General features: G+C 63.7%; 1 protein-coding gene across 10 annotated transcripts; it reads right to left on the reverse strand.

The window, feature by feature from the left end:
• Positions 88-6038, reverse strand: PEX10 (peroxisomal biogenesis factor 10). 10 transcript variants are annotated; one of them, XR_002344851.1, is made up of 8 exons: positions 5803-6023; positions 4803-4883; positions 4061-4467; positions 2806-2981; positions 2572-2707; positions 1926-2027; positions 1514-1707; positions 88-1372 (listed from the first exon to the last, which is right to left on the reverse strand). XR_002344851.1 is itself a non-coding variant. In XM_005664952.3 (7 exons), the coding sequence occupies exons 1-6, from the start codon at positions 5912-5914 to the stop codon at positions 1959-1961; spliced, it is 981 nt and encodes a 326-aa protein (XP_005665009.2). In that variant the 5' UTR covers positions 5915-6023; the 3' UTR covers positions 88-389; positions 1926-1958. The 10 variants fall into 10 exon arrangements, 4 of the variants coding, with proteins under 4 accessions (XP_005665009.2, XP_013854378.2, XP_005665008.2 ...); XR_002344849.1 differs by having other exon boundaries at positions 2806-4467; positions 5803-6038; XM_005664952.3 differs by lacking the exon at positions 1514-1707 and having other exon boundaries at positions 88-389.

A 12083-nucleotide genomic window follows, 5' to 3' on the forward strand; every position in this document is an offset into this window, starting at 1 on the left:
TTCCACTTTCTATGGGGAAACAACTCTGATCTGCATGGCACCTTTTTTGATGTGATAAAAACAAACACTCGTAAACATTTTACCAAATGACTTTTCAGTCCCAACTTTATTAAAGGTCGTGTTCCCGCTCTCGTGTAGTCTTTGTCTGAAACGCTGCAGCCTGCTGCACAGGAAGCCTGGCCAGAGACGCCTCCTCCCCAGACCCTGTTGCCGAGGGTGGGGCCGTCACGGTCCCCAGGCCCAGAAGCTGATGACAAATAGGTGTGCTTTCTCCCAGGTCTTTAGGCTGGCGGTTCTCGCTCCCTGCTCCCAGTGTCTTTATCGCCTGGCACTTCTTTCTGCCGACTTTTGCATCCGAACCAGCTCCTCTGGCTTGCTTGCTTTCTTGGCTGTACACACAGCATATGGAAATTTCTGGGCTGGGGACTGGACCTGTGCCTCCAAGAAGCAAGCTGGTTCACGAACCCACTGCGCCACAGCGGAAGCACCTCCTCTTACTTTTAAGAGGCCGTATTAAGATCTTTTTTATACCTGGGCCTGAATGTTCTTTTATTTAGTCTCTTTAGGGATGCACCTGCAGCATATGGAAGTTACCAGGCTAGGGGTTGAATCAGAGCTGCATCTGCTGTCTACACCACAGCCACAGCAACACTGGATCCTTAACCCACTGAGCAGGGCCAGGGATCAAACCCATGTCCTCATGGATGCCAGTCAGGTTCGCTAACCACTGAGCCATGATGGGAACTGGACCTACATTTTCAGCCCACATGTAAACGCTGTCCAGTCAGTACTTTTTTTTTTTTTTTTTTTTTTTTTGTCTTTCCTGGGGCTGCACCCACGGCATATGGAGGTTTCCAGGCTAGGGGTCTAATCAGAGCTGTAGCCACCAGCCTAAGCCAGAGCCCCAGCAACGTCAGATCCGAGCCTCATCTGCCACCTACACCATAGCTCACGGCAATGCCAGATCCTTAACCTGCTGAGCAAGGCTAGGGAGCGAACCCACAACCTCATGGTTCCTAGTCAGATTCGTTAACCACTGCGCCACAACGGGAACTCCCTCCAGTCGGCACTTTTACCACCACACTGCAGCACTCGAGGTGCCTCTGCCTGTTTTTCAGTTTCCATAGTGAACACTCAAGCCTACGACGTGCAGGGAAAGGGCCTGCACTTGGGGAGCAGAAGTGGTTCTGGGCCCCCGGAGGCTCCTGCCTGTCTGCGGCAGGGCTGTGGTCGCAGCGGCCTGGCACTGAGGCGGGCCTCTGGGAGGCCTTCCCTGCGGGCATCCGTTCGCTGGGCCGTGACCGTTTCAGCACCTCTGTGGGCGGCGCAGGGCAGAGTCCTACCCCTGGCATCAGTTGCGTAGTTTTAAAAACTGAAAAGAACGGAGGTGGCAGGAAGTGGGCGGGACACAGCAGTGCCCTGGTGTGGGCAGCTGGCCTCTGGGCAAGACCAGCCCACTGGGCCCTCCCAGCAGGAGAGCCTTCGTGCCGTGAGGCCAGGACGGGAAACGAACCTGGCACACCTGTGAGCGTGTCGGGCGGCAGGAAGGGCTCCTGAGAGCAGCTGTGCTCGGCCAGCAGCAGCTCCCTGCCCTGCGGACCACCACACCTGGGGGCGAGCTGCTGGTTCCCTGCTCGCACACAGTCCTGGCCTGCAAGGCCGGCCTCTCCCATGCCTGGTGTTGAACCTTCCCGCGCAGTGACTGGCCTGGGGAAGGGAGGGGAGCTGAGTGACCCAGGCACGCTGGGCCCTGCAGACCAGGGCTGGCGAGCCGCGGAGGCCACGTCCGAACCTGTCTGGAGGACCTGGGTTAGCCAGTTCACTGCCAGGGCCGGCGTTGTCCTCCCAAGCAGCTGGCACAGTATCTCATGTGACAAAGAACAGAAGGTGCGAGAGTCTAGGGTTTCTGCGCAAGTCAAACCAACCTCGAGAACGAACCCCCTCCTCCGGCTGTCGGCTCAGCGGTAGTGCCGCAGGTACACGAGCTTCTGGGGAAGGAACTTCTCCCTGCAGAGGGGACACTCCGCCTGGGGGAGGAGGGGTCACTGCCGTGTCAGCTGAGCCCCAGGCCCACCCCCACCAGCATCTCCAATGATATCTTAGGGGTCGCTGCAAAACCTGAAGGCCTCAACCCTGGGGAGCAGAGCAGGGACGGCGACCTGGGACAGATGATGGCTGTCCTGAGAGGCTCAGGAGTTTGAGGGAGTGAACCCCGTGTCCTCCGTCCACCCCTCAGGACCGGGTCCCTCTCACCCCTGGGAAGGGCCGGGCCCAGGCAGGCCCACTCTGCTCGGCGCCCCCCGAAAAGCGGCCTGGAACTGGGAAAGCACCCGCATGGGAACAGGCCGGCGGGGTCTAGGCCCAGGGGGTCCGGGGGGAAGGTGGGGTGGCACAGCCACTTGCTCTGGTCACTGGACTTGGTGGGCTTCACACCCAGGGTGTCAAGGCTGTGCAGGCAGCCAGAGGCCTTTTGCAGTGGAGCCACGAGAGCCAGCCCGTCTGCTCCCGTGGAGCCTGGCCCCGCACGTGGCCCCACTCCCGCCCCTGCGGGAGGCCTGCCTTGGCACCCACCTTGGTGTCACTCCAGTGGGTGATGCACTCCCAGCAGAAGAGGTGGCCGCAGGGCGTGGCGGTGGCGTGTCTGCGCTCCTCCAGGCACAGCGTGCACAGGGACGCGGTGCTGACCACTCTCTCGTCCACATGGCTCCTGGTGGGGGAGGGACGGTGGGACAGAGCGGAGTCCCCAGCCTGCTCTGGGTGGGTGGCGATGCCAGGCGCCCTGGGGTGCGCCCCCTGCCCGCGTACCTGCGGTGGGACAGGCCGCGGTGCAGCTTCCACTCCTGCCGGGCGCGCTGCTTCTGCCGGGAGCTGTAGAGCTGCAGGCCCGCGGACAGTGCCAGGTGCAGCAGGGACAGCAGCCCCAGCAGCCTGTAGCCGGTGCGCACCCTGGGGTCCTCGGCAGGCGGGCGGCGCACGCGGAGCTGCCAAGGACGTGGAGGGACAGTCCCATGATCGGCTGCACAAAGCACCCACCGCCCCAGGGCCAGGCCTCCCGGGTGAATGAAGCCCTGGCCCACCCTCTGGCACAAGGAGGATGGAGAGGGACCACTGGCCTCTGGCTGCTCGGGGAGCAGACGCTCCTTGCCGGCTCTGAGCACTGAGTGGTGGCCCCGTTGGTCCCCCGGGGAGCCGAGTGCTGAGTGAGGATGAGAGCCCAGGGGTCAGACTCTGCAGGTCACACTGGCTGCAGGGAGGACCGCAGGGTGAGGGGGACGGCCAGGCACCCAGACCTCGGAGGCAAACGAGCCTGAGGAGCACACCCAGTGGACAGGCGCGGGCTCAGTGTTGCAGACACGGCTGCGTGGCCCTGTCCAAGGAACAGAGCGAGGCACCACCCGGCCCCTCCTGCAGCTGAGGACACTGAGGCCACATCCTCGAGGGGGAGGGGCCTGCCCTGCACGTCCATCTCCTTGCCTTGGCTGGAAGTGGGGACAGTCAGGTCAGCCACACAGCTGGAGCCTGGAGCCTGACACCCTGACTGGATGCACCCTGTGTCTGTTGCAGCAGCTCAGCAAACACCTCAACCAACAGAGCCGGCACAGCGAGGCCTGGGGCGGGGCGCCTGCAGACCCTTGGGGAGGCCTTCAGGGTGAATCTGGAAGCAAGGGCGGCAGCTGAGACCCCGAAGGGAAGGGGCATCTGCAGGTGGAGGGTGGAGACCGGTGGGGATGCTGGCAGCAGGGTGGCCTCGTGGTTGCTGCGGGGTCACCACCGGGGTCCCTATACCTGACTCTGGCGGGCAGCCTGGAAGGGGCGTGGGAGGCAGGCCTGGCACAGAGTTCAAGCGCAGGCTGCAGGAAGACAGACCAGCCCGACCTTCAGGGTTTATGGAAAGCAGACTTCCGTGGGCCTTTTGGCAAAATGGAGCCGACACAACCCATGTTTCCCATGGAAGGTTCTGGCTCCAGGCCTGTGACTGCTCGTGGACAGAGGCCCGGAAAAGCCAGCTCCCTGCTGATGAGCCAGAACCGAGCAGGTCCAGGTGGCACCAGTTACTTACATAGGTGATGCCAGTGAACCTCTTGGCCAGGTGGTAGAAGGCACCGTGGATGTAGAACCAGGCAACGTGGAGCCGCCGGAGGCAGCCAAGGACCTGCCTGAGCATCCCCGCGGCCTGCAGAAGCGCCCTCTGCTGCTGCTCCGTCAGGGTGGCCGTCCGCCTGCGCACCCAGCGCCTTGGGGCTGACTGGCTGCGTGCAGTGGGCGCCAGGCTGCCCTGCGTGGGCCGGGTGCTGTCGCCGGCCACCTGCAGCTCGTGCTCCAAGTGGAGCAGGGCCTTGTCCAGCACGTAGGGCAGGACGGTGTGCAGAGCCACCAGGATCCCGCGGCGCAGCCTGGAGGGCACTCGGCTCTGGGACGGGTCCACCTGGACGACGCTGACGTACTCTTCCCCAAGGGTCTGGTAGCCTGTGGGGGATGGGGACCTGGCAGCAATCTCCTTCCCTCTACCACGGCCGCCCCTCCTCTAAAAGACGAGGCTCCCTCAGGGCGGGCCCCCGGGGCCATGAGTTCAGCCACAGACACACAGTCCCGGGGCCTGCATGACAGGACTCTCAGTTTCCAGGGGCCCTGGCCTGGGTTTGGGCCTGGCCTCTCATCCAGGGAAGGGGCTCTGCTTCCCTGAGGCTGGTCTGGGCCAGGGACACCAGGAAGCACCTCCAGAAGCTCCTTCCTTGGCTGGCAGCCCCTCTCCTGTCCTCTGGGTGTGTCGTGGGTCCTTCGGTCCCGCCTGGGGCTGCTACCTGCAAGTGTGGTGAGGCCGAAGTAGGCTACATCCGACACCAGCTCGAGCTCTCTCCTCCACTCCAGCCACTTCTTCGCACCTGAGAGAAGAGAGAGCCTGTTACTGAGGGCCGGGGGGTGAGGCGGTGCGCTGGTGAGAATTAGAAACAGCTCTCTCTCCTGCTGCCAGGGCCCCGCCCAGTCCCCGCTCCAATGGCTGAGACTGGTCTAAACCACACTCTGTTCTCTCCCTGGCCTTCTGTGCTGTCCACTCTGCTCCATCCATACCTGCCTCACCTGGGCCGCTGAGTGTCCTGAGAACCTACCCACCAACAGCCCTCTCCCCCTCCAGGACCCACCTGGGCAACTGTTCCAGAGCCCAGAAGGGCCACAAGGACAGACGGGGTAGTACAGTGACCAGAAGCTCAAGCTGAGCCCACCGTCCAGCATCAAATCCTAGCTCCCCACAACAATGGCAGTGACCTCAGGCAAGTTACAACATTTCCCTGTCAGTAACAGGTCCTAACTTGCAGGGATGTGTTCAGAATAAAAGAAGTTAATGTTCTGAAGCACAGAGAACAGGGTCTGACACAAAGTAAGGCAAAAAATTAGCAAAAATAAATACACAAGTGGGTGCCTCCCTGCTGACGGCCACCCAAGTCCCGAATCTACGGTCCGGCCTCGCCTCGGCTGTTCCGAGTAGCAGCCCAGCTGTGGGCCAAAATCCACCCCAGGCTTTCGTCCGTCCACTGGGCTCCACTGCCGCTGCTCAACGGGGGCCTTCGTGTGTCCCCAGAGCCGTGGACGCTCCCACAGCTGGCGCCTGATCCCCACCCCGCCCCCGGCAGCCGGGGGCGAAGACCGAGGCGCTCGCTTCTTCCTGCAGCTCAGGTCTCAGCGCGGCGCGCAGGGCCTGGCCGAGCCCGCGGTGGCCGAGCCGACGGGTTTGGGGCTCGTCCGCCCGCCTGGCCCCCCAGCCTGGCGCCCAGGACCACCCGCGGGCCCCCCCAGAGGCCTCACCCGCCAGGCTGTGCAGGGCGTCGCCCGCCGCACTCCGCAGCCCGCCGCGGTAGTAGTCGTCCTTCTGCGCCGCACGGACCACCTCCGGGGGGCTGGCGGCCGTAAGAGCCATCGCCGAGGGCTTGGAGTCGAAGGGACCTGCGGCCTCGGCGACACGGAGACGGCCACGCCCACGCGGCGGCGCCAGATGACGGCCGGGGCTCGGGCTCGGCGTGGCGCGCGGCACAGACCTTGAGCGTCACAGCGCGCGGGGCGGGGCCGAGCCGGCGGGGCGGGGCGGGGCGGGGCGGGGCGGGGCGGGGCGGGGCGGGGCGGCAGAGGCCAAAGCCGAGCCCGCCCGGCTCTGTGCCGGGTCGGGTCTGTGCGGGGCGATCGCGGCCCGGGGGAGGGCAGGCGCAGAGCAGGAGGGGCGGATAGGCGGGGCATGGGGGCGAGGGGCCATGGGGACAGCCCTCAGGTATTGCGAGGAACGTCAGAGCCGGCGCGGGCGCCCTCCCCGGTGCGGAGACAGTCGTCCGCTCTCTGGGGCAGGAAGTGAGGAGGGCGTTGCTCCCTCTCCTTGCAGTGCCCTCCGCGGGGTGCTGGCATCCCTTGTGCTCTAATCCCTGCGACCACCCCCCGCCCCCCGCGGGCTGGCGGAATAGGATCTGGGGCCCAGGGCGGGGCCAGGAGTACGGATTCTTGAACTACGGTGTTTATACTGGTGGCCCCCCAGGCCCCACAAGTGCAGACCCCTGACCTCTCTGAGCTGCTCTCATAAGTGGGACCGAGGGAGACTTGGGGGCCTTGGGAGGCCATGCACTAGGGGGGACAGAGGTAGGAGAGACTAGCACCTGGGCACAGGCACAGCTGGATTTGAGCTGCAAGGAGGACCCAGGGAGGAGCCCCGGGGGAGGACAGTGGGAGGAGGAAGTGGGGCACCCTGAGGGCTCTGGGCCTGGAGCAGGTCACAACATCTGCATCTGTGCCCCAGACCAGAGGGGTCCCAGTGAAAAAGGGCCCCGTCCTGTGGGCACAAAGGGGGGGCTGTGGGACCAGCAGGAGAGAAAAAATGCAGGTGAACCTAGGGGGTGGGGGAGTCACCAGCAGTGACTTTGGCCAGCAGGCCGTGGCTTGAGACAGGCTGCAGCTCTTGGCTTCACTTCTGCTCCTGTATCCCGGCATCAGCTGTGGGTACGTGCCCAGGCTGGTGCAGCTCAACCCCCTGGAATTGAGCTGTGGGCACAGTCTAGAGCTTATCGGGGCCCCACAGCTGTAGGCAGCTCTTAGAGGGAAGGGGCAGAAGCTGGATGGTCCCACAGTCCTTCCTGCTAATGAAGCGCCTCTGTCCCTTCAGAGTGGCACCCCTGCCTGTGGGTACACCCTGTTTCCTGAACGCAGAGGCTGCCTGCTCCTTTGGCTTCCAGCCTGGGGTGGACAGACTCACAAGCGGGGCCTGGGGGAGACACTGATGCCTCAGAAATTTCTGGTCAGTCCTCACCCAACAGGCTGAAACACACTGCTCCTTCCTGACCACAGAGACGCCCTGGCCTGTGTCCACTGGCACCAAGTTGGAGCTGGAGTATTTTTTATTTTTTATTTTTATTTGTTGGTCTTTTTTAGGTCTACGCTTGTGGCATATGGAAATTCCTAGGCTAGGGATCTACTCGGAGCTACAGGTGCCGGCCTACACCACAGCTCACGAGACACGGGATCTGAGCTGCGTCTGTGACCTACACCACAGCTCACAGCAACGCCTGATCCTTCACCCATGGAGCAAGGCCAGGGATCATACCCTCATCCTCATGGCTACTAGTTGGCTTCGTTACTGCTGAGCCACGATGCGAACTCCCTGGAGGAGGTTTTGTCCCCTTTCTCAAGATCACCAGCTGGCTCCTTCAGGAAGCCTGAGGGGTGGGCACTTCCCTGGGCACCGCACCCCACTGGCAGGTCCCAGCTCCCTGCCCAGGACAGCATCCTCCCCTGTCTTCTCACTGGCACACTCACCGGGCTGGGTGAGGCCGTAAATGTTACTGAGTGTCTGTTCTCAGGGACATGGGGCCTGGGATCCAGCTGGGTTCAGACCTCCTCAGTTTCCTGGTTGGTGCTGTGGGGGGCTTGCTGTTTGGGGTTGCCCCCAGGTCCCCAGGGCCCCCAGGAAGATGACTTGGGTTTAGGATCAAATTCAAGAATGGCCAGCAGGTGGCGCCGTTGGCCCATCTGCTCCAGCAGGTCAGCGGGTAGAGTTTCACCCTGAGAGTGAATCTGGATCAGAACCAAAGGAGAACGAGGTGGGCAGCCTGGTGGGCAAGCCGGTGGCCAGCTGGCCGGCTGGCCACCTGGTCTGGGTCATTCTGCTGGGAGGCCTTCTTGCTTGGGTGGCTGCCGTGGGGTCTGGCCTGGCCCACGGAAGGCAGGGCAGGATGGGTGGGCTCCAGGCCTCTGACGCCAGCCAAGGCGGTCTCACCGTGTGAACTTCCCCGCGAGTCTCCAGGGCTCAGGGTTTCCGTGGCTGCCGGACATGGGACTGTGTGCACCCTTGTCCTAGGTGGGGGCAGGGCATGGAGCTCCCGCAGAGCCCTCCCTGGACCCCCGGTTCCTCGACCTGTCCTAAGAGGGGGAGCACGTGCCTCTCATCGTCCAGGGGTGGCAGAGGGGCCGGGGGACATGGGAAAGCGGCACCAGCCTTGCTGCCATCCCTGACTGGGCAGGTGCCTCGGGGGTGCTGAGCAGAGGTGGGCCCTGCTGTCCTTTGAGGGGGTGCCTCCTGTCGGAGGTGGGGGTGCGTTGTGGGCAGCTCCAGCTCTGGCCCCGGGTGTGGGGCTGGCGTGGCTTCTTTCCTCCGTCCCCTGCAGCCCCAGCCTGGGTGGGTGTGGGGCTGGGAAAGAGCCCACCGCCCTGCCCTGACCCCAATGACCATCAGGGCAGAGAGACTCCCTTGGGACAAACCCCGAGAACATTCCTCCAGCCGGTGGTGGTGGTGGTGGTGGTGGTGGTGGCGGCAGCCGCGGGTCTGGTCCCTGGAGGTGCTCAGGGTGGGAGTGCGGTGGGCACAGGGCGGGCTCAGGATGTGAGAATTAACATGAGTCTTTTCTATCAAAGGACGTCTTCCTGCTTTCCTGAGACACCCACCTCACCGCCCTCTTTAATTTGTAATTTTTTTGTTCTTTTTATCTTTTTGCCATTTCTTGGGCCGCTCCCGTGACATATGGAGGTTCCCAGGCTGGGGGTCTAATTGGAGCTGCAGCCGCCAGCCTCTACCACAGCCACAGCAACATCAGACCCGAGCCGCATCTGCGACCTACACCACAGCTCACGGCCACGCCAGATCCTTAACCCACTGAGCGAGGCCAGGGATCAAACCTGCAACCTCATGGTTCCCAGTTGGATTTGTTAACCACTGAGTCATGACGGGAACTCCCGCAGTAACCGTTTGTTTCAAGTTAGCCAACCAAGAAGAATGTGCGCCCTGACCTGACCCATGGGAAGGGGCAGGTCCATCACCTGCGATCGGGATAAATGGGGGCTCTTCCCGCTTTTGCGCGCGCTTTTGGAGCGCCCGCGCCCTTCTGCCGAAGTCAAGAGCCTTGTCGACGTCTCCCCATGTTCACGTGTCTTGTTGTCCAACAGTGACGATCTGAGCCGGAGTCACTTTTCCCCCACAAGGATGAGGGTGCCTGGACTAGGAGGTGAGTTACCGCCATAGGTGGGTGGCACCCCCAGAACTGAGCTGGGGCTCCCACAACCCCTCGGGCGGAGGCCTCCCCCAGTGTGGGGGCCGCTGGCAGGGGAGGCCCTGCTTCGGGACCTGCCGTGGTGTTCTGTCCATGACTCGTTAGCTGGCGTCAGGTCAAGGGCTGCCTGGGGCCTGGGCTGGCCTAGGAAGTGATGGTACGAGGTTGCAGGGCACCGGCAGCTGGCTAGGAACCCTGCCTGTGGCAAGGGCCAGCGTGTCCCTGTTGCTGGCCTGGGACGGAGAGGCCCGCGTCCTGGCCCAATGGTGTGTCTGACAGGAGCACAGCTGGCCCAGAGCTCTGGGGCCACTGTCAGGGCTTCAAGGAGCAGGACACAGGAATCGAGCCCGAGGGGCCCAGCAGGGAAGGGGCACCACCCCTAGGGCAGAGCTGAAGGTCAAAGTTCAGAGGGGCCAGGACACGGACCCGCTCCGGAGGTGGGGAAGGGACAGGGGTCTGGCCCTGTGGCCCTGGCCTGGGAGGGGCCTCGGGGCAGAGGCTGGGGGCAGGCGTTGCCTCGGCCCTGTCCCTGGACCAGACTGCAGGGCGTGCCACAGAGGGGGGCTTGTTACCACACAGCTCCTCCTGGGGTGGGGGGCCCTGGGTCCAGTGTGTGCCCTCTTTAATCAGGCAGCAGCCTTTCCCCCAGTTCATTGGAGGCTCTGGGGGACGGAGGACACGGGTTGTCGCCCCAGGTCTGCAGACGCCGCGAGGGCCGGTGGGTCCCTGGGTTGGTCTGGAATTCGGGTGGGCAGCGCAGGATGCTCTGTGGGTCCGCCGCGGCAGAGCAGGGCAGCGAGGTGGGTGGGCGACGGCTGCCGTGGCCTTGGGTGGCGTTTCCCTTCCTGGAGCTGGTGGCTCTGTCTGTTGTCTTGGTTTATTACCTGTGCTCACAGCCTCAGCAGGGCTGTCCCACTCCCCCCTACCCCCGGGCCTGGAGAACCCTCCCCACAGGAGCCCCCCACACTGGGCCCATTGGGGGTCACGGGCTCCTAGCCCTGCCCCCAGGCTCCCACTTCAGGCAGAGGACCCCACCCCAACGCCCGGCCGCTGGCATCCTCTTTGCCCCGGACTGTGCACCTGCGACCTCAGTGACCTGAGCCCTCCTGTCCTGTTGCACCACAAACACGACTTCTCCAAGGTCCCCTCCTCCACTCTCTGCCACCCCCGGGAATTGCTCTTGTTGGGGTCCCAGCAGCCCCTGAGGCTGGGCCTCCCAGGTCTGTGGTCCTGGCCACCCTCACGGTCCCCAGGATGGGGTCTGCAGGGGTCACCCAGGGGTGGCTCGTCCTGCTGTCTGTCCTCTGTCTGCCCTTGAGTTTGCTGCTGAGTCTGGAGGGGTAACAACACCCCGGAGAAAATGGGGGGGCAGCTGGAGGCAGGCGGGGGGGCTGTCTCCCGCCTCTCCTGGGATGTGAGGACAGTGAGGGAGAAACAGCTTGGAAGACGGCTGGGGCTTGTGACTGGGGAAGCTGGACGGGACGGGGGCCTCCACCGGGCCTTTGTGCTGGCCGCCCCCTCTCCCTGAGGCCTCTCTTGCAAATGGCTCCTGCTCACAGAAGCCTGAGCTCAACCAGGCCCCTCTGGGCCCCTGGCACCTGCCAGATCCAGCCACGTCTGCCTGCCTGCCAGCCTGCGGATTACTGTGGGCTGAGGGTGGGTGCAGGGACCCTCGGCCGCCCTGGGTCTCTGGTCATTTGGTCAGGAGCTTAGCGAGAGCTGCGTTAAGGACACGGGGATGCCCTGTGCCACCCCCCGAGCCCGAGCCTGAGCCTCCACTCACCTCTTGGGCTCAGCAGACCCGCCTCCTCTCCAAAGGCCAGGGAGCTGCTGTGGCTGGGGGCCTTCAGGCGGGGCCTCTGCCATCCCTCCTCCGGCCCTTCCTCTGGTCCTGGGGGCGTCTGATCCCATCGAGCCCCTGCACCGTGATGTGATGTGTGGACTGAGCTTGCCGCGCTTGTCAAGGTTCCCACTTGAGTTGGGGGACAGGGCCTGTTGGGGCCCAGGTAATGCGCTTGGGTGGAGAGGGTGAGGTTCCGGGGGGACAGAGGGCCGGGATCTGCCCGTGGAGGTGGGGGCTCCCAGGGCCCATCTCTCTCCGAGGGGCGCGCTCCTGGACCAAGGGTGAGGAAGGGCCCTGGGGCAGGAAGACACAGAGGGGCCCGTGGCGGCCTGCCAGCTGGTGACTCCGTGCCCACCATCTCCTGCTGGGGAGGGGTCTCCTTGCATCTGCTTTACAGACCAGGAGACCAAGGCCCAGAGGGAGTTTTCCGGCTACGCGGAGGCAGCCTTCAAACCAGGTCCGGATCTGGAGACCCCCACTTCCACAGCAATATCTTCTACAGGCTTGGGGCGCAGAGGGCTCCGGGGACCACTGCCCGCCACCTCCCAGCCTGGGTCTGGACGGCCCTGGGCAGACTGACTGATTGTGTTCGCCCGCCCTGGACCCCCCTTGGGACACACCCTGAGACGTGTTCAGTGTGCACCTTGGGTTTTAGGTACTTTTCAGAATGCTTTTTGTTTTATTACAATGGCCTTTAAACATTTTTTTTAGGCTTTTTAAAAGGT

This window comes from Sus scrofa, chromosome 6 (assembly GCF_000003025.6).
Source record: "Sus scrofa isolate TJ Tabasco breed Duroc chromosome 6, Sscrofa11.1, whole genome shotgun sequence".
Taxonomy (NCBI): domain Eukaryota; kingdom Metazoa; phylum Chordata; class Mammalia; order Artiodactyla; family Suidae; genus Sus; species Sus scrofa.